This window comes from Hippoglossus hippoglossus, chromosome 12, assembly GCF_009819705.1.
Source record: "Hippoglossus hippoglossus isolate fHipHip1 chromosome 12, fHipHip1.pri, whole genome shotgun sequence".
Taxonomy (NCBI): Eukaryota; Metazoa; Chordata; class Actinopteri; order Pleuronectiformes; family Pleuronectidae; genus Hippoglossus; species Hippoglossus hippoglossus.
The window spans coordinates 2957155-2979153 of record NC_047162.1 but is presented as its reverse complement, the minus strand read 5'-3'; the positions used below and the strand labels follow the sequence as shown (position 1 = coordinate 2979153).

At 39.8% G+C, this 21999-nt stretch overlaps 1 protein-coding gene across 6 annotated transcripts; it reads right to left on the bottom strand.

Annotated features, from left to right (window-relative positions):
* Positions 1–4122: 4122 nt before the first annotated feature.
* rilpl1 (Rab interacting lysosomal protein-like 1) lies at positions 4123–19881 on the bottom strand. Of its 6 annotated transcripts, XM_034602015.1 has the most exons (10): positions 19324–19881; positions 17097–17244; positions 15182–15300; positions 13204–13449; positions 11653–11826; positions 10113–10163; positions 9876–10030; positions 9176–9280; positions 7265–7352; positions 5300–5440 (listed from the first exon to the last, which is right to left on the bottom strand). In XM_034602015.1, the coding sequence occupies exons 1-10, from the start codon at positions 19609–19611 to the stop codon at positions 5435–5437; spliced, it is 1380 nt and encodes a 459-aa protein (XP_034457906.1). In that variant the 5' UTR covers positions 19612–19881; the 3' UTR covers positions 5300–5434. The 6 variants fall into 6 exon arrangements, 5 of the variants coding, with proteins under 5 accessions (XP_034457905.1, XP_034457908.1, XP_034457909.1 ...); XM_034602014.1 differs by lacking the exon at positions 7265–7352 and having other exon boundaries at positions 4123–5440; positions 19324–19880; XR_004615608.1 differs by lacking the exon at positions 7265–7352 and having other exon boundaries at positions 5117–5440; positions 11567–11826.
* Between the last annotated feature and the right edge of the window lie 2118 nt (positions 19882–21999).

Below are 21999 nucleotides of genomic sequence, written 5' to 3'. Positions count from 1 at the left end.
AGAGAAATGGCCACATGCTGTTCAGCAGCTGTGATGTTGATCCTTACTGCGTAACCCATTGGAAAGGAAGCAGCAGAATCCTCTGTTCTGTCACTGGGGACGGTTTAAAGTAGAACAATCTGTGTTAAAGGATCAGACGGGTGAGATTCTATGTTTTCTGATGCTGTCAGAAAATCCAATGAAAAGACTCAAACCAAACAATGTGTTAGTTCATTTCACATTAGTTTTTAACAAACAGATGAAGTTGTGCATTTGTTGGGGACTATTTTCAGGAGCGGATTAATTCACATTTGGTGCTGTAGTGAGTATATGTGGCAGCAGGGCAGGGTGTGTGGGACTGAGTCTAAATCAACCACAGCGCGTGTTCATGATGAAGGAACTTGTGAGACCAGTGTGATTCACTGGTGTGTTTTTAATGGTTTTTACGACAGACAGTGAAAGAATAAGACTCTTAAATCCACACACACACACACACACACACACACACACACACACACACACACACACACACACACACACACACACACACACACACACACACACACACACACACACACACACACACACACACACACACACACACACACACACACACAAAATCTGTTCATTGATGGTTGTGGTCTTTTCATGGGAGTTACTCAGTCAGAAATAAATTTGAATATCACCTGTCTCCATTCAAAATTTGTTCGACATAGGTCATTATTTGAATATATTGGTTCAGCACAAGTACGATGAATTTAAATGAATTTGTGTTGGCATTTGTATATTTTTTCTGTCTCCCAGTGAAATTTCCCGGCAGACATGGACATATGCATCTTCACTTCTTCTAGCAGGGTAACACATGAATTCATTCACTTGTGGTGTCTTTAGTATGATGTAAATTTGAGTAGTGTAATGTAATTGTTTCGCGGGATCCTGGGGCTCTGTCTTAATAGGAATAGTTTCACAGTTTGGGAAGCTCACTTATTTGCATTTTTGCCAGAGAGTAGAGGAGAATATTATTTCATTTCATTATTTATTATTTTTGTTGCAGCTAACGTGGGACTTGACCAAATGATATCCATCCTCTTGTCGTACATCCCTTAATCATGAGAGGACAACTGCGGTTCTTGAAGTTTCCCAAATATTCAGTATATTATTGAATTCCAGGATTCTTTTGATTCCATGTTTCAATATCATTCGAACACTAGAAGTATCATCAGTGTTAAAACAAAGAGCCCATGTGAGAAAGAGAGGTTTAGGAAATACACTGTGTGTAAAACATAAAAATCCATTTCCTTCTTCCATGTCCCCTGTCACCTCTAACAGTAGCATTGTGTTGAAAGTGTGAAATGTTTTCATATGAGCCTTTCTTAAACAAATATCTTCTGGGTTATTTCATGTTTTTCTATGTAGAACTAATGCAATAATATCTGAGGGAAAGAACTGACCTGTTGGCCATTTTAGGACATAATAAATCTTTGCTGTTGTAGCGTTGAATAAATCATAATGCTGGGGTTAAGGCATCGATGAATAAAGATGTGTTATGCAAGTAACACGTGTGGACATCTGATTTGTTCTTGAATTCAAATAAATGATTACATGTTTGAAATCGTATTAAGAAACATTTAAAGGTCAAAGTTTAACTCGAGCATCATTTGTTGTTGTGTTATTCTGGTACCCAAAAGAAAAGTTAGTGGCAGAGAACATGCTAAATTGTTAAAGTCTCATTGTTATAGCTAACTGTGACAGCAGAGCAGTTGATTAAACCACACAGATACAGGTCAGGAGCTTCAGTTAATGTTCACATCAAATCATCTCAGTGACTTTGATGGGGAATGGTCTGACTGGTTGGAGCTGACAGAGGCTGTGGTGAACAGAGAAGCATCAGAAACACGTCTGAGCTGGTTCTACAGCAGCAGACACCACATCAGGCTCCTCTCCTGTCAGACGAGAACACAAACCTGAGGCTGCACTGACACAGACTCACCTACACTGGACAGGGGAACCCTGAATAATGTAGCCTGGTCTGATGAATGTGGATTTCTGCTGAGGCGGCAGATGTTACAGATTCAAATCAGAGTCAACAGCATGAATCCATGGAGAGAACCTGCCTTATGTCAACAGACCACACTGCTGCTGTTGCTGGTGTGAGGAACGTTTTAACATCACTTTGAATGAGACCAGAGGAAAAGAGAAAACAGCTACTGTGTTGGATGTGAAACGTTCAGGGTCGTAGCCTCGTGTGGACCAATAATGAAAAGTAAAACTCAGTACCAGTGTAATTTCTGTAGTACTGAATTACTATATTATAAATTTACAGATTTCACCTCTGAAATCAACAAAATTAGTTAATTGCCCAAATCATTAAATACAACTATGATGTTTAAAACATTGAGAGGAAGTTAGTTTTATGTTGAAATTAGCATCGCATAGAACATCTTGTTAAGGAAGTGTAAATGATCTAAGGATAATAATATCCTCCAAGTCACGGAACATATGACTATCTCCTACATGTCATCTATTTTATTATGAGTTCAGGCAACTAACAAATTTAAAAAACCGACAAACACTTAATTATAGACATGTTTGAATAAAAGCAAGTTTATTTAATAAAGCGCATCCATTAATCATATCTTTATATATTTAAATATACCTTTTAATTGGGTTCATAGAAGAACCTGCAGCTGAAAAACCAGGGTCAGCTGTTCAGAAAACTTTGACTTATTGTATGTTTTTAACCGTATTTCCCTTTAAATGTCTCATTAATTAAATTCTTCCGATCCCTTTGACTTCCAGATATTGTCTAAACATAATACTCCTGCCTCAAGTATCATTAATTCACTGCATTTGTGAAAATGTAAAATAAGTTAACACTCATTGACACACTCATTTTGTAGCCTCATTGTTTGACATTCATTTATTCCACCTCGCTGGGTGAATATAAATGAAGATTAAGTGCCACTTGTATTAAAACACAGCGGGTCACACCACAGTTATTCACAGAAGCATCAAACCTCGATTACCATTTAAAAAATAATGTAAATCCGACATTGCACTCCAGCTTTATAATCTTTGTTTTTTTGAGTTTTTCTGATGCTCTTTACTTCTCAGCAGTCTCCTTCAAATAAATAAGTGAAGAGGTAAAGAGGTTAAGTCTCATACTGACAGTTCTGCGAATGTAAAAATGTAGTTATACTGTGTCCTGGAGTGATGGAACACTATGAGGAATCTGCACAGATCAGTCTGATGTCAAATGTCAGTAAGCTGCTGAATATCATCTTCTTCTTGTAAATATACTGCATCTGTTGGTTTTACCACCAAAGGGGAAGGTAACCTGCTCGGGTTCAGCTGGTGACACTGGAACTCACTGGGATAGTGGGGTCGCGTATGTGCACGATGAGCAGTGACATTTTTGGCACCATGAGTCGTGGGTCATTATTAGAATTCACACATTACATCTATTGCTCTCACCGGATGGACATTTGAGTTCATGTCATAATAGTTGTGAGTTAGAGATACGCGCACACTTTACGTTTATGGAAGCCCATTAATGCCAGAAAGAGGAAACAAATTAATGAAATATTGTGCAAGAAACAAAAACAAACATTGGTCAAAATAATTCATTTTTATGTAAAGTGCCTCGAGTTAATGTTTATCATGATTTGGCGCTATACAAATCAAATTGAATGTGTCTGTATCATAATTCAATGAAAAACACATAAGAAGTAAAGTTATATTTTCATTTCATTCATATCATAAAAATTGTTTTAAAGGCTTAATGAAAACGTATAATAATGCACTACATCGGTTGGATAACAGTGAAATACAACAGACCTTTTCTCTCTGTTTTCCATGTTTGGATTTGTTTTAAATGTGGAAAATTCCTGTCAAAATAAAAACTGTTCATTCAGTTATTGAAACACGGCTGATGCAACAAACATGAAGATGACACATTTGTTTGATATTTGGGTATTTTATAATCTGCCATATGTTCTGACTTAGTGTTTCACAATTTTCACTTTTTCAGCCAGAACTAGGTTGTTCAGAATTATTATCACCTCCCATGTCTTAGTGGAGTTTATTTTATATATATATATATATATATATATATATATATATATATATATATATATATATATATATATATATATATATATATATATAATGAGTCCAAACTGTAACAACTCACTAAATGAAAATTATTACTGAGATGCTCAAAAGTCAAAAGGCTTGAACTTTGTATTGGTAAATTATGAGATATTATGGCAAAACTATGAAAATGAAGTTCACCTTTTAAGTAAAAATGATGGCATAGTAAGTGCTGTTATTCAAAAGTCTAAATTATGACGACCTAGAAAGTCAGAATAATGAAATATTTTGTCAAAAATATATTTTGAATCATACTTTAACTATTTTTTATTTTCCTGGCAGAATGGGCTTCCATTATTACTATATGCTGCATGGAGAGCAGTACATTATAAATACAATTATTGTGTTTTTTTGTTGTTGTTTTTTTGTTTTTCTGAAGACAGCTTTTACATTTCTCTGCAACATTTTTTAAAACCAGGCCCCGTATGTTTTCAATTAGCGGAGCTGCATAGTTTGAACTGACAGAACGCTGGTGATAGAGCTGCACGAACAAGGACAGGAATTTCAAATAAATGACTGGGACACAAAAGTGTTGCTCTCATTTTCTCGAGAGTAGATTAAAAAGTAAAAAGCCACATCGATTGTGTGTTTTCTTAGCAGGTTTACGTTGTATTTTGGTGGGTATTGTTTCCTTCATTGAATAAACAAACCCTTGGAAAAAATCGCCTCAGTTTCCTGTGAGTCGACATCTGGAGTTGTGTAGTTTTAGACAGAACATTTATTGCACACTTTTGAGTCCCAAACCTTCATCTGTGTAGAAATGTGCACCCACTGTTTACTCTGGACTTTAAGCAACACAACATTAACCGCTTGAATTAAAACAACTTTCCACTTTCCATCCCACAACTTGAGTTTACATTCTCCTCCGTCCATCACATGAATCGTCCCATTCTGTAAAAACCTTCAGAGGCCAAAATACTTTCTGGCGCTCTGTATTTTCCATCACTGAAATATATAATTCTCGTGTATTTAAATAAACATTTTCTAGAGGAATTTCTTTTCCCCTCTTCTGTCGTTCCTCTCACCTCATGCACATGAGATTTCAGCTGCGGTGCGAGTCCCTGGTGGCGGTTTGGTGTGCGATCGGTGGTTCACGAGCTGGCCTTGAGTGATGAACATGGAGTGTTAAGAGTTTTTCGGAGTTTGAGTGACCTCAGCGAGTCCTGTGTCCGGTGACTACATGTGCTGCAACGCCTCCTGGGCTTCTTCTGTGTACACCTCGTCCTTCCCCGCCCACGAGCCAAAGCTGCCGTCAAACTGCGCATTGCGCTGCGAATTCCGCAGTTTGTCACGCGAGAAGAAGCTAAACCTGCGACGAGAGAGAGGAGAGAAGACAGAGGTGATGGTGTCAGTGACAGGGAGATGTACGGAGCATTTGCAGTGACTATCAGTTACATGTAAAGCAGTGTTAGAGTTATGGCAAACTACCATTATGATGCAGTTCAGATCATATGTGTTTCAACAGTTACTCATTTTTCATTCTTTTTAATTAAGTGTAGAGTCTCAGCTGTAGTTAAGGTAAGTTCACACACACACACACACACACACACACACACACACACACACACACACACACACACACACACACACACACACACACACACACACACACACACACACACACACACACACACACACACACACACACACCTCAGCTAATTTCATCTCTGTCGTCTGTGGCTCACATATCTCGAAAACCGTCCACCCCATCACCAACATACTTGCCATGTGCATTGTTAAGGGCCCAAGGAAGTGCAGTGTCAAGTATGGTGCGATTTGGACACGTGAATCAACAGGTGACCAGCGCTCTGCAGCCGTGACGAGTCTTGCCACAGCTCAATTACTGGAGTTCACTTTTACAGTTTCAGAAAGAAAGCTGCACGCAAGTAAAAAATAACTGAGAGATAAGCCCCTTTTAACACGTAGCTGCCACAGTTAAGTGGTTCAAATAAAATCAGACAGATCCATGAAGTCAAATAACATCATCATAATATTTTTTTATAGTTTAGTTTTATTTTGTGGACAATCCATTGCCATCATTGACTTCCTCTCAGCTCTTCAGCTTGTTGTGGGTTCTCTCTGTCTCTACTCTGCTCTTCACCAAGTGGACAGAGATCAGTTACTGATAGTCCTCCTCCCTTCATCCTGAGAAGCTCTTTCGCTGCTTTGGCCGTGTGTTTCAGATCATTTCATCATCATCCTTTGTTATATTGTGATAAATATTGATATTGTTTTTTGATTATTAAAATGAAATGACTGTATAGGTAAATCGTTTAGAAAACAAACTTGCATTGATTTAAGAAAAAGATTCTGGTTGTTTCCTGGATTTATAAACGTACAGAGACAAGAAGGACAAAGAAGAGACAGGAGGGGGAAATCGGTGTCTGTGTTCACAGGGAACGCACAGTCAGCACAGAGTCGTCACAAACAGACACTTTGTACACACACACCACCTGTGGGCCACACTGCAGCTGGAAGATACAGTGATGTTACAGAATAACATCAAATGATTGTTTACATGATATTTACTGCTTAACAAATCTTTTTCTGAGTTTTCTCATTTCCCACTCACCCACACGCATAACTTTAAAAATAACGGGCCATGGTGTAACAATTTTCTTGATTCTCTTCTTATAGTAGTTGTAATAATGGATACAGCAAATTAATGCAATTATTGTTGTAGAAATTGTATTTTCTTCACAGAGCACATTTGAGTTGAGAAAGTGTATTTGTTGCATTAGTTTTAGTTTTTTCAGTTAAATGCATTAGGAGATATGTGCAACAGATTTTAATTTCTTCTGAAGTCTGACCTGGTCCTGTTGTTTATTATTATTAAATATTAATAATTGTATTATTTTTGTCAGTTTAAAGCGCAGGTGCAGAGGTGAACAGGCGGTTACTGGGGTCAGTGGAGGAAAAGACAAGTCGACTACAAATTTATTCTGACTGGCTGATGTTTATGATCCACAATCATCCCAGTGGACGGTGATAATAAGACAGCCCCACGATCAGCCAATCAGAATGCGGCAAAGGTGGGAAAGAGGGCTCAGACAGCCGGCACAAGCAGGGGGAGCGAGGCCGTTAGCAGAGAGAAGCAAAAGACTCCGAAAGCCAACCGAACATAGAGTCATACAAGCGATACGAGACGTCTGATTGGCTGTAAAGTGGGGTCATCTGAGATCAAACCAGCCGCCACCATCGGCATAATGGCTGTGAAGATCCTGTTACACACACATGTAAAGACACACACACACACAAACAGGAAGAGATACACAGAGAGGGGTTGGGGTGGGGGGGCGAACAGAGGGAGACCACATCAACCTTTTGACCGCTGAGTGACGTCATGTCAAGTTCCCAACCAAACTCAAACCAAAGGAGAAAGTCAAGCCATTGAGTTTATTATAGTGTAAACATGAGCCTCTTGAAACATGCTAATGGTGTGTAGTGTATATTATGTGCTAAACCGGACCAACGAGCCAATACACCGTGCTAACATCAACCATGCACAGAGAGGGGATGTGTGTGTGTGTGTGTGTGTGTGTGTGTGTGTGTGTGTGTGTGTGTGTGTGTGTGTGTGTGTGTGTGTGTGTGTGTGTGTGTGTGTCTGTCTGTCTGTCTGAGCGAGCTGAAAGGAAAAGTCAAGCATGGTAACCCTCACCTGCAAACAGCAGTGGAAATGAACTTCTTACATCTACTCAAGTACTGTCGTTAGATACAGTTATGAGATACTGTAATTCCATTTTATACAACTTTCTATTACACTTCACAATGTACCTTTTACTCCACTTTATAATGTGTATTTATTGGTTACTATTTGGTTACCATGACCTTTAAATCAAAGCTTAAAACATTATACATGATTTTATTATTATAATGGTTAATCTTTAGTGTTTTTATTCTTTTATGACTGTGTTTTTACTTGTTCTTATATTATTTGTACGTATTTTTACTTGTGTCTTTTATTTGTGAAGCACTTTGTAACTTTGTTTTGAAAAAGTGCTATAAAAATGAAGATATTATTTACAGTTTTTTTTCCTTAATGAAGAATTGTGATTTGAGCAGCCCGTTGGCCCAGAGGACAGACTGGGATACTTTAGTGGGAGTTTCACTAAGTTTCACTCAGCTGCTGTGTTATCTCTGGTTTGTTTTTTAGAGGTCAGACAAACACAGGATGTGGGTCTGTGGTTTATGAATGAGCTGTTTCCAGTAGAAATGGCTGAAAGTGACTTTTCAGCTGAAACAAAATTTACTCTTGCGGTCCCATTGTACATGTGGAGTTAATGTGTGATGACATTATGTTCAGCTGCTGTCACCACCAACCTCAGTATCAAGTGATCCTGTATAACATCACCCACAGTACTTGATCATTTAAGTATTAAAATGTGAGCAGCCATCAAACAGAGCCATATGTTTGGTAGAGCTGCTAAAAGTTTCATTTATACGTTTCTTGAAGACATATAAACGTTTGAGCATTCACGCACAAATTAATCAGCCTTTGACTTTTCATACTTACTTCTGACTCATCTCAGGGTTTCTGCAGGTTTCAAAAAGTTATATTTAAGACTCTTCAAGCCATTTTTTAGAACCATAATTAATTAAATTTGACACCTATGTTAAGTGTCAAGGAATATCAGAGTCTCAGAAATATTTACATTTCCACGTAACTGAAGGTGATTCAGTTCACCATTACAAGCTATGCAAGCCGCCAAAACATTTTTGCAACGCTATAAGCGCAACCTACATGTATTTTAGACCTAATACGTAATATTTTAAAATATGTAACATTTTCTTACGCCCAAATTCAGATGATTTAATTTTAGACTGTCTTTAAGACCCTGCAAAAACCCTGCATTTCAGAGTTCATGAAGGGAGAGTGTGTGTTTTAAGCAGGTGAGTGTTTTCACAGGCACGTGTAGCTGAGTGAGTGATTGAGTGAGTGATTGAGTCTGAAAACGGAGTGTGTGTGTGTGTGTGTGTGTGTGTGTGTGTGTGTGTGAGTGTGAGTGTGAGTGTGTGTGTGTGCAGGCATGTGAGCATGACATACAAGCGTTTGATTCCGGACTCTGGCTGGGCAGAAGATCTGGAGCGACTCCTCAGTTCAGGCGAGGGAGACGGAGAAGGAGTCGCAGTCTCGTCTACCGTCTCATCACTGCAAAGACAGAGCGTCACAACCATCATCGACATGTTAAGACTGGTTTGGTTCATGAACGACATGCTAACACATATATTAAAACCCACATCGCAGAACTGTTATAGTAAAAAACAATAAAGTCATGGGCTCTGAGATCAATATTGATAACTATCTATGTACAATGCATTAACATGTTTGTACAAGGGTACCCAATTTGCGTTTTGATGAGGAAGGAGTAAAAGTGAAGGATTTCTATTTTTATCATTCTCTTAAGTCTTAAATTTCACTATTAGCTAAAATAATAAATACAGGCCCAAAGCCTCATTTCATAATATTTCCTGCTTTCCGCTACCTTTATCAAGAAATAATATATCTATAATATATCTATAGTTTTTTTTTTTAAAGCACACAAGGTAAACAGGATTGTAGATGGTGACAACCCTGTCAGAAATCATATCAGAAAAGACGTGGAAAATGGTTGTGTGACATTTTAGTTCCAGGATGCAGTTATCAAAGACGATAAAGACCTTTCTGCTCTTTTGTTAACACTGCCATCATTGTGCTACTATGAGATATTATCCTTTCAGGCAAAGAAATACACATGTCCTTTTACCTTCTGTAATAAGCCAGCTCCTCCTGCAGCAGGAAAACTTTGGACTTGAGCTCATTCCTCTCGTGCAGGACGTCCCTCAGCTCCTGCAGCGTGAACCGGGGCCGGTTGGGGTCCTGTGGGTCCAGGCCTCCCATCTCCTCCTCGCACAGCGCCTCCTGCCAAGAGAGAAATGCATCACACGGAGGAAACAAAACCTGACAAAGGGAAGGAAGGAGGGCAGGAAGGAAGTGAGGATACCTTGGTAAAATATTGGAACACAGCAGGCATGTCCTCATCGCACATCGCCTCCTGGTGGCAAAAGTTGAACTCTAAGTCAGACCTCGAGCCTTGTTCCAATAAAGTTTAGTTCGAACTTCCCTCCAGCCTCTACTGTTTCTTTTAAACTCAGCACAACAAAGACACTCACTGTTGAACAACCACCTGAAACCTTTTCACACCACATGCAGCCCACTGAAGTCACTCATGCACTGAGCGCAAAGACACTATTATTCTTATTAATCTGTATTCTGTACACAAAGTCCAACTGAAACCACATTTAGATTCCCTTTTGTCATACGTAATGTCAGTGCTTTCTTATTTGCTGTGAACAGGTTTCTACTTAAAAAAAAGAAGGAAAAGGGTCTCTAGGGAAACACCAGAAAAGTTCCTGTTCCTCTTCGCAGCAGCTGCAGTGTCAAGAGTGTCGATGTCTGTCTGTGTTGGATTAACAGGCTCACAGCTCTGGCGAGGTAACGGATGGAAAACCGGTTGGATGTGTGCTAGTCACAAACCACAGCCACAGCTTTTCTGTTTGTACTATTCAGACCTGCAGCCAAAACCTATCTCCTGACCAAATAGCACAAAATGTCTGTGTCTGTTCGATTGCAACTTGACACAGTTTCAATGCTGCTAAATGGGATTGGTAAACTGTAATGAAACTGATATTTCTCTCTACAAAGCAGCACATTTGCAGGTGAGTTTACATTATTCATTATTTATTTTATTTTGCCTCTTTTGATTAATGATAGCTCAGATGTTGTATTATTTTAATTGCATTTATCATTTAATCTCGTAAAGCTCTTTGTAACTTTGTTTGAAAAGTGCTACATCAATAAAGTTTATTTTCATTAATATTATAATGTGCTGCAGCCAAGCAGCTACCTATCCTGAAAAGTGGCATTAGCAGTAATATTTGTTTGTTTGTTCAGGGAGCAAAGGCGCAGGACAGGATGTGTTTTTTTGGTGTGCAAGTTAGAGGAGGTGAGAGGAGAGATGTGTTGTGCAGCAGCTGCAGTCCACTTGCTCTGATGTTACTGCTTTAAAAAAAAAAAAAAAATTTGATTGGCTGCAGGGAAACAAGTTCCAATTCTCTGGGATTGTGACGTGTCCATGCAAAGACTAAAGGCAGCACCGTGAAACCAACAATCTGGATCAAATTATTCAGCAGATGAGAAAAAAGATCTTCATTTCAGTTGGACTTTAATCTACCATTCGTACGGTCAGTGTTACACGAGGGGAAAACTTCACGAGCTCTCAGAGTGATCTATATTTAGAAGGGTCATCGGTGCAGAGTCTCACTCAGTTGGCTGAGGAACCAAAAATCCCACGGACACCCTCTGTTAGCTCACACAAACAAAACACCCATGCACTTCTCATGGGTTGCACAAATGTTAGTCCACTCCCTTTTCAAAAAATGTAATCTATAAGTTTACTTTTCTGCAGGGAGCAGTGCAGGCCTGGAGTTAGAGTCAGGGCAATCACACGTGCTCTGGTTTGCAAACCGGCACTTCTGCATTACCCAAAGCAACACTGCCTCTTCCTCCGTCTCCTCATCCCCGTCCTCGTGTCCCTCTGGGCCGAGGGAACCGGGCAGGGACAGCGGGGCAGGGTCAACCCCACCACACATCAGCTCAGAGAGGTCAGGTCTCTGTGACCAGCCCCCAGCCGCCCCCACTGTAGCAGCTTTGCCACGCTGGTGGAGTAAAAGACACTTTACTACCTGTTTACTGCTATTTTTTGTGTGTGTGTGTTTAATGGGAAGTTAGGGAAATAGACGTTGAGATGCATCTGTGATTAATGCACCAATAAGCTTTAAGAAGGAAATTACAATTATTGGTTCTCATATTGGTTGACCTCTTTTAAAATGGGAACATAGAGCTTCTTTGCATTTTCATTTAATATGACTGGGCAGTGAAGCTGAATTCATAATTATATTTTAAGTCCTTATTACCTTAAGAAATAGTTCTACATTTTTGGAAAGACACTTTTGTGTTTTCTGCCACGAACTGAACTATTGGTTCCATACTTATGGATAATAATGATTAAGTATAAACGTAAAATAAAAATTAACGACTGAATCAGATTTCTGTGCCTGTGTGCCTGTGTGTGTGTGTGTGTGTGTGTGTGTGTGTGTGTGTGTGTGTGTGCTCCACAGTAGCACCGCCAAAATGCTAGTTGGCAGTGCGGTGTTTGTGCCAATGTGTGTCTACTTCAAACAATGTGACTGACACTGAGCAGATTGTGTTGGATTTGACGATAATACATTTTGAACAACAGTGACTTTAATGTGACACAGTAAAGAGAGAAGACGTCAGAGGAGATGATGTGTACGACCATTGACCTGGTTGAGGATGAAGGATGGTGAGTTTTGTGTGCTGGTCCAGCCACTGGGAGACATGGACGAGACAAGCTAACAAGGGGACTAATCACAGTTTTTTGCTTCACCTCAACATGTTTATTTCTAGGTAGGTGCACGTCAGCATACTTGCATAGATGCACACCCTACACCTCACACAGAAGGATACACTGGCCTTTACTGGGTCACTTGAATATAAAGAGCAGATTGTTTATGTGTGGCATTACTACCTGTGCTTTTTCTGATGTGACAAGATAAAATGTCAGCTGTGAGAAAAGGTTTAAGATGACAGACAGAGAGAGAAAGGGAGAACTATGGACAAGGATCCTGAGCCAGTTTTTAACCCACAATGCATTGTACTTACATAAAACCAATGAGCTAATAGGATGACCTTCACCATGAAGTAAATCTGCTATTTTTGTCCATCGCTGTAGTTAAATTCACGAGTTCTGAAAGGGACGACTGCCAAAGGCAAACCATAGCTACAGTCTATAAGATTGTGCTAACTCATATATTTTAGAACATAGGAGAAGATGGATGATATCCCCCATTAGACCTCCAAACATACAGGGTATATTCTCTATCTATCTTGCCATATGTTCTAAAATATATGAGTTAGCACAATCTAATAATTCTTGCAAAAGTTAAGACTTTGAAACTAATTTTAGAATTCAATTTCAGGCTACTTTTTAGTGATTTTGTGTGCTGTGTTACCTCTGCAGGTGAAGGGGGCTGAGGTGTGGGTTCCTCAGGATTCTGGTCAGGAAGCTCTCCTTGAAGTCGCTCCCTTAAGCGCGTGACTTCCTGCCGCAGGGCGCTGACTTCCTGCCCCCGGGCCTGAGCGCTGGCCTCCAGCTCCACCTTCTGTTCGATGAGCGCTTTCCCCTGAGCTTCCACCACGGAGATTTTATGACGCAGGTCGTGGTTGATCTTCATGAGGCGAGACTGCTGCTGCTGGAGCTGCGGAGACACACAGGCGGACAGAAACAATGAGGACGAGACACAACAGGAGGTGAACTAGACAAAAAGGGTTGAGAATCCACGCAGAGTGAAGGAATATAGAAACAAGTAACTACCATTATTGGCAATAACTCTATCATTACAACTGTCATTGCTGCTGTACTAATCTCTGTCAGATTTATTTCTTTTGCATAAATACTTCAAGCATTGCTACACCTCTTCATTTATTTGAGACACTGTCTTTTCTCATCAATGTTGTGAATATTGTTATTTTGTTGATTCGCTCTGTTACACGCAACCTCTATTCTGTCCGTCCTGGGAGAGGACGGACAGAATTTCTCACATTTGACTCTCTCTGAGATTTCCACATTTTTAATTTCCTAGTTAAACCTTTTTTCTTGGTAGTTTCTCACTCTTGCTGAGGGTTACGGCAGAGGATGTTGCACCTTGTCAAGCCCTATGAGGCGAATTAGGATTTGTGAATATGGGCTATACAAATAAAATTTGATTGATTAATTGATGGTTTGATTATTAATACTATAAGACCACCTTGCTAAAATATGAATGGCCCTTTTCAAAACACTCATTTTGACTTGTCGGCTCAGAGTTTAGCCTGGGTCCAGATCTCGGACCTGCCAACCGTCTGGAATGGGTCTGGAGCTGTGACCTTCGATGACTTTTTCTGTCATCTGGGAAACATCTGACCAATCAGAGCTACTGTACATGCATAAACAACAGTGACACAAAAATGGCGACAACTGAGGGCGAGTGTGATGCGGCTCAACAGCTGGTTCTAAAGCAGAAATATCTACTCTCTCATCTGCTGACTGCCCCTGGCAACCACGAGCACAGCTTCTGTTTTCAGCTGAACGTGCCGTCACGTGCTGACAATGATGATTAATGTGGCCTTTTCTGACTAAGAAATACCACAGGCAGAATTAATAATACTTCACTTCCTGATAATGTGTTCAGCTTCATTTAAGTGAACCTGTGAGCCATGACAGCTATTGTGCCCAAAACAAAAACATTCATATCAGCTTGCGATTTGTAATTTTCAGCTGGCGAAATGGTGAATGGAACTAATAACATTTCAACAAATGGCTGCAAAAGATTTTTTTTTATCAAAAAGTTTTATTCATAGAATCCATATCGTCACTTTTTTATGTTTATGTCTGATTGTGTGAAACACAGTAAAATAAGCTAATTTAGGCTGTTGATCTGGTGTAGCAAAGTTAGCACTAAGGCTAACCACCACAGAATTATGCTTGAACCCTCTCAAGATGGAAAGAACAAGTATTGTTCTTCTTCCCAATCTGCTGACAGTGTTAAATGCACCATTACCAGTAACACCCATGTTTTTCCTGCTATGACACGGTCAAATGTCGACATTCTACTAGTTCTTGCAAAATGTAATGGTCGTTGTTTGTTTGCAGTTCCCTGGGCCGAGCCCTTTGTCCCACTTTGTGGTTATTGCGTTGTTTTCTACCGATCTAATGCTAATAATAGCAGCTTGTGTGTTGTTCTGTTGAAACAGCCCACGGCGTGTTGTTGCCTTCCTCTGACTCAACGCTGGGTCGGACTTCATCCAGACCTCTGCTGCTTTACATGCAGCCAACATGGTACAAATATTTTATTAAATCAACTAATGTACTGAAATCAAACAGTGAGCAGGCCAAGTTTCCTCGTGCTGCTTTAAGTAAAAAGAAAGAGGAGCCCGTTCCCTTCATCTTACTGCTTCTATGTCCTCGTTTTTCAGCGTGAGCTCACGGTCCTTGGCTCGAATCTCGTCTCTCTGCTTGTCCACCACTTCTTTAAGCTTCTTCATCACCTGCCTCTCTCTCTCCGTCATGCCTGGACACCACAGACAGAGGAGATGACAAAATTATTTTTTATCAGTAAATCAGAAATAGATTTTATTCTTTTTAATTTGTCTTAATTGTTAGAGGAACTGAAAGGAGATGTATAGAGGAAACCCTGATATGTGAGCCACAGACGACAGAGATGAAATTAGCTGAGGTGTGTGTGTGTGTGTGTGTGTGTGTGTGTGTGTGTGTGTGTGTGTGTGTGTGTGTGTGTGTGTGTGTGTGTGTGTGTGTGTGTGTGTGTGTGTGTGTGTGTGTGTGTGAGAGAGTGAGAGAGTCTAGCAGGTGTGCTTATACACTGAGGCTGTTCTTTCCTCAGCGTGTCAGGGTGACTGGGAGACTGTGGCCTCTGTGTGAAACCACGAAAGAGACTGGCTCACAGTCAGACACAGAGAAGGCTTCCTTTGTGTGTGCGTATGCATGTGTGTGTATCCGTGTGTGTATGCGTGTGTATGCGTGTGTGTGTGTGTGTGATGGGAATGTGAGACATAGCCAGGGTCTCTTGTCAGATTTCCATCAAAATGTAACAACCATGGTGTGCGCTGGCCGTAAAGCCCAATATATAATACACACACTGATTCCTTACCTTGTATATTTTAATTTGTTATAGTTTTTAATAAACTATGTATTTTATGCATCAACATCCCAATAAAGATACAAAGTAACAAACATTTTAAAGAAAATCTGCTAAATGAAAGTGTGAGTGTCCATCTTTTTTAAGATTCATCTAGACAAACAGCTGGTGGCACTAATTCTCCAGTCTGTGCCTTTTAAACACTGCAGAAGAAGACACAGGGGGATGACGTAATGAGAGAGCTCCAGTCAGGGACCCTTTCAAGTGAATGGACTTGATAGATGATGAAGAGGAGGGTGAACTCTCCGCACAGTAATTATATGAGTAATTATACAAGTTTGATGAAATTATATATTTTTTAATACAGTAGTTTACTCCAGTACATGTTTAAACAGGAATAACAGGTGTATAAAGTTTGGTGTTTGGGAAGCGAATGCTTGTTTTGAAGTGTCTTTGTGTGACTGATTTCTTTGTTGTTCATGTGTGGGCCAAAGGAAAAAACTGATGAATGTGTTTTTCAGTGGAAGCTGGAGTAATATTTAAAACATGTGCTTCATGTACGTCAGCATTTATTCTCTCACTACGTTTCAATTGCACTTTGTTGCATTTGGTTTTTTACACCAAATATTTCCATTTGCTACATTTTTTATCATTGAGACTTATCATTCTTCTCTTTTTTTAAGAGCCAATTAAAATAAATGTTAAGTAAAAGTGTTCTGTTAGTCGTGAAACGTCTGGATCTGAAGTTATTCGAGAAACAAGCTGATTAAACGTTAGCAGCAGCTCAGCTCACAGCCCATCAGAGACGTCTTTTGTCCACAGAAAGTGTCTTATAAAATAGATTTTTATTCAGTTTTTACTGCATTTAATCAGTTGGTCTGTTTGTTATGAAGAGGAGGAGACCTCTGAGGAGGATTCAGCTCCTGAACCAAGGAATCCTAACCAGGAGAAGCTGACTGCAATGAAGACAACACCTCCCATGATCCTGTGCTGCTTTACAACATCACCAAACCCTGTCTTTTGTTATTGTGTTGGCACTTAGCAACAGAACATAACATTTTGCATGTTAAAAGGAACATTTGTGTTACAATACAAATACAGATTTACATTTCTTTTCATTTCCTTTCACCATAGAATAATTTACCTCTCCGTTTTACTATTAAATTGCATAAGCTTGTGTGTGTGTGTGTGTTCTGAGCACACGTCCTCACCCTCATGCCTCTGCAGGTCCTCCTCACTCATGGGGTCTTTGATGGACATGTTGGTGAGCAGGGATTTGTTCTCCTCCTGCAGCTGAGCGATCTGGGTGAGCAGATCCTGAGCTTCTCCTCTCCACACATCCTCCACCAGCTCCAGCTCCTGTACACACACACAGTGAAGCACATGTCAAAATAAAACATTATTATACATTATTGACCCATACTATTACATAAGGACATTTGAACAAGCAAATTCTCATAACAGCCTTCATGGTGTCACCAAGCTCTAACCACCAGTAAGTTATAATTTTTTATTCCTTGTGTTGTCTTCTCAGATCTTCTTGGCTCATGCTTATTCACTTCATGTGGTTTTAGCCATAGAAATACTGCAACCTGTTACTATAGCAACATGGATCCATTGACAACTGTGTCCGTCAGTCCACTACTATGAACCAAGCTGAGATGTCTCAACAACTATTTTGTTAGATTGCAATGAAACTTTGGAACATTCAGGACATTCGTGTTCCCCAGAGGATGAATCATACCAACTTTGTTGATCTTGTGACTTTTCCTCAAGTGCCACCATGAGGTTTATTTTTTTAGAATCCCCAACAACAACAGGTGGATTTCCATTAAATTTGATATAGACAACTTGATCCTCTCACTTTTGATAGAGCGCCATCATCTGGTCAAAAACACCTGCAAGTAACTAATGACATTCCCATCAGCCTCAGCTGTACAGTCAACCTTTAAATGGGTGAGAATTATCGGACAGCACATTGTTGTGAGAACGTGAGCAGTGGTCTGACGTTATTTCTACAAAATAAGAACCATTAAAAGAATGCTTAATTAGCTATTATAAGTTTTCTGTTTGCAGTGTATCTATGGATGTACAGACGACTGTCAGTCGATTTATTTGACACTGAGGAAAACCTTTTATATCATTTCAGTTGTTATAATGACTCTTTCTCTCAAATGTGAAAACACGAGATTTGAGGATTTACTTTCGTCTCAGAGGAATTACATTTGAATCACTAATCACAAATATGAAAATTTACTGACATTTCATGTGGAAAATAATACGCAGATTAACTGTAAATGAAAAACATTTGCTGCAGCATTCTCTGCCTGACGCTGCCTCCTCACATTAGAGCTCTGAATCTTCAATCAATAAATGCATAAATGGGGGGGGGGGAAACTGCTGATACGACCAACAGTGGATTCTTTCAGCAGACGTGACATTTTCCATGAGAAAATTATGAAGACTGATAATATTATTTCAGTCAGCCGTCACCAACAGAAACATCCACTACATCCCAGTCATGAGACCCAGTTAATGAGTGAACTGGTGACTGCGTTCACCGGGGCTCAGTCACTGTGGCTCAGTCACCGTGGCTCAGTCACCGTCACGAGAATCTGTCATGGACTTTTTTATAGCAGCGAGCTGACTGGCCGATATAAAACCACCACACTTAAGTACCGTGCTTAGATACAACTCTGAGATAGTGCACGTGAAAATGTACATTATCTGCTACGTTAGAGTCCTGCCCCCACCACATGTCAGGAGGTAAATCTGTAGTAAATACTCCACGAACGTTATCTGACACATACAGTCGAGATTTTACACACAAAAACACAACTTTTACAATAGTTTTACTTCAAAAACATTTCAACTCAGGACTTTGACTTGCAATGGAGTATTTCTAGTAGTTGTACTGGTTAGTTTACTTGTTATGGAGTATTTGTACATGAAGCACTGACTATTTCTACTTGTAATGGGTTATTTTTTACAGTGTTATTCTTTGAAATCGAGTATTTTTGGTGTATTTATTAGTAATGGGATATATTGCAATGTTGTATTGGTATTTTTACTCGGAATGGAGTATTTAACAGTGTGTTATTGGTGTCCTTATTAGTAATTGAGTATTTTACAGTGTATTATTGGTACTTTTACAATTAGTGGAGTATTCTATAGTGTGTTATTGGTATCTATATTAGTAATAGGGTATGATACAGTGTGTTATTGGTATCTGTATTAGTAACTTTTGTTTACAGTATGTACAGTGTGTGATTAGTACTCTTACATCAATAACAACCTGTGCACTCCCTCCAGTTGTGGCTGAATCACAGTCGGAGAGGAAAACTTTGCGTGTGGGTTTGTTTACTTGTTTTCTAACACGCTGATCTGAGCTCATTCAGCAGCTTAGTGATTAAGTGATTATCGGAGCCCTGCTCGCACCTTTTTGTGCCTCCTCTCCTTCTCCTGCCGCTCCAGCCGCTCCAGCCGCAGCCTGTCCAGCTCCAGCCGCAGCTCATCGGTCTCCGGGCTGATGGTGTTCCGGCTCACCATCACCTCCAGGATCTCCAGCACACGCACCACTTTGGGCATGAGCCTGGACAGAGCCTCGCAGCCGTACTGGTCGATGATGCGCTCGAACTCCTGGCCCACCACGGCGGCGATGTCGTACACGTCCATCACCGTGAGGTCAGCCACATTCTTCTCCAGGGCCGACCCGGACTCCTCCATGACGGGACACTTCGGCCCTCCCCGGCTTCCTCCTGTGGTTCCCCCGCCGCCGCAAACTTCCTCCCTCTGGAAGAACAAGCCGCTAAGTTCCTCTGGGTCTCTGTCCTTTAAGAACAAACACACCGTGAAGAACCACTACACACTGCCATTACCGCCCGGCCATTACTGACGCCTGGGTCCGGGCTCCAGTGTCATTTATTGGGGGTAAATATCGTCTGCGTCCCATCGCTGTCCTCCCTGCGCTGCGAGAACTCCTCCAAAATAAAACCAGTCACGTCCGGCTGCACCTTTCACAATAAAAGAGCAGCATTAAAGGTCCAGTGTGTCAGATTTAGGTGAAAGGGATTTAATGGCAGACATTTTATATAAAATAATCCTAGTGCTGTTTCCACTAGTGTGTTGCATCAAAATTGTACAAATAGTTGTTTTTTTAACCCCAGAATGGGCCTTTTATATTTAAATACTTTATATTTACATAAGGAGCAGGTCCTCTCTACGGAGGCCGCCATGTTTTGTACAGAAGCCCAGACTGGACAAACTAAAAACCTTTTAGATCTTTTATGACGACCACAGGTTCTCTTTCATGTTTGGAAGGGGAGGGTGAGGTGAGGGGTATTCAGAACATGCAACGTCACCACTAGATGTTATTAAATCCTACACACTGAACCTTTAAGGGGATGTGCTGCAAAACAATTTCTGAGTCAAAAATGTTCAAAGACCAGGGACGTGCAGAGGATGTCAAGAGGCAGGGGCCTGAATTCATAAAAAGGCACCTTGTGCAAATAACAAATAAGCATATGTCTGAAAAGTACGGTGGCTGAGAGAGCTAGATGCGCTGCAAATTAAGAAAACAACTTCATCAATTTGACGACACGTGCTGCAAAAAGTTACAACACATGCAAACTCAGTTTCTGTATTTGCATGCGTTGTTGTTATTTCTTGTTTGTGCTACTTTAAACCTCTAGTCCACTAAGCTTTTAAAATATTACTTAGGGGAAAGTAGTGATTAAGTCAGTGATTAATCTCATTAAGGTTGCGTTAGTGTTTATGATTTTTATTTAAGATTAGCATCATTTACCTTTCAACTTGGGAAGCTGTATTGCGCTTTTATTTTGAAGGTAGAGATGTGTGTTTCCGGTGTGTTTTCCTATCCTTACTTGTTCTAACTTGACACAGGCTCTCGCTCTGTGCCTTTGGGAGCCAGTGGTCACTTCCATGGTGGTGAGGCTGCAGTTTGTTGTGCGCATGACAGAAATAAATAACAGACAGATGAGGTCGCTGTGAGAATCTATTCCATCAGCATGAGAGAGAGAGAGAGAGAGAGAGAGAGAGAGAGAGAGAGAGAGAGAGAGAGAGAGAGAGACTGACAATTCTAATATAAACAACATTCACAAAACAATATAATGTCATTTCAGGTGTTGTTTAACATGAATGTATTTGTCAACAACTTATACCGAGGATCGTAATAATATGTAATGAGATTCATACTTCGTTTAAAATAGAACTTTTATATTAGCTGTTCATGGGTGTAAGAATCGTTCACAAGAGAGTTTACAACTGCTTTCAGCGGGTTTTCGTCACCGGCTTATAATATTTTTCACTTTGCTTGGAATGCTCTATTCGTTCCTCATATTTGTAGCTTGATTTGACTGACTTGTTTCGTGTGGTGCATGGTATCCGCAGTGGAAAGCTTGAAGGAGTAGGTTAGACATAAAATTTGAAGACAAAATATAAGGAAGGGATAGGACTCGATAAGTTCACACTTTTCTTCTGCTTTTGGACATAAAATGTTCACTTAAATTATTGTTATTGTTTTCTTTCTTGTCTAAAATACCCCCCCCCCCCAAAAAAATGTTAAATTCATTCATTCATTCAATCAATTAAAAAAAAGAGTGTATTTTGGATTTAATATTTATGTGAATATTAAAGATTTTATGATTACAAATGTGGTAGGTTATATAATTTGTTTTACACAATGCATTGTGTGATATATTTCAGTAATGTACTATGTACAGTAAGATTGTAAATCTAAAACTACATTATGGTATTTGTAAAGCGTAGATTGACTGTACATACCTACTGCTTATGTTATGTTGAATGGATGGAAGAAAAGAAGGTAGAGGTACATTTATATTTAAAGTGTGAAATAACTTATTTTCCACCTTATTCAAAAAAATCTTTAACTACATACATTCAGTACTGTGCAAAAGTTTGAGGCACTTTAAATAGTTCGATTTTATCATGGAGGCGTCTGATCGGTGACACACAACCAGAATTATCTCAAGAGAAAATCAGGAGAACTGTCAATCTGGAATCACATGAAGAGACAGAAGATACTGAGACAGGTTCGCCGGGGGAGTTTTGAATGATTTCCATTTCTTATGTTTA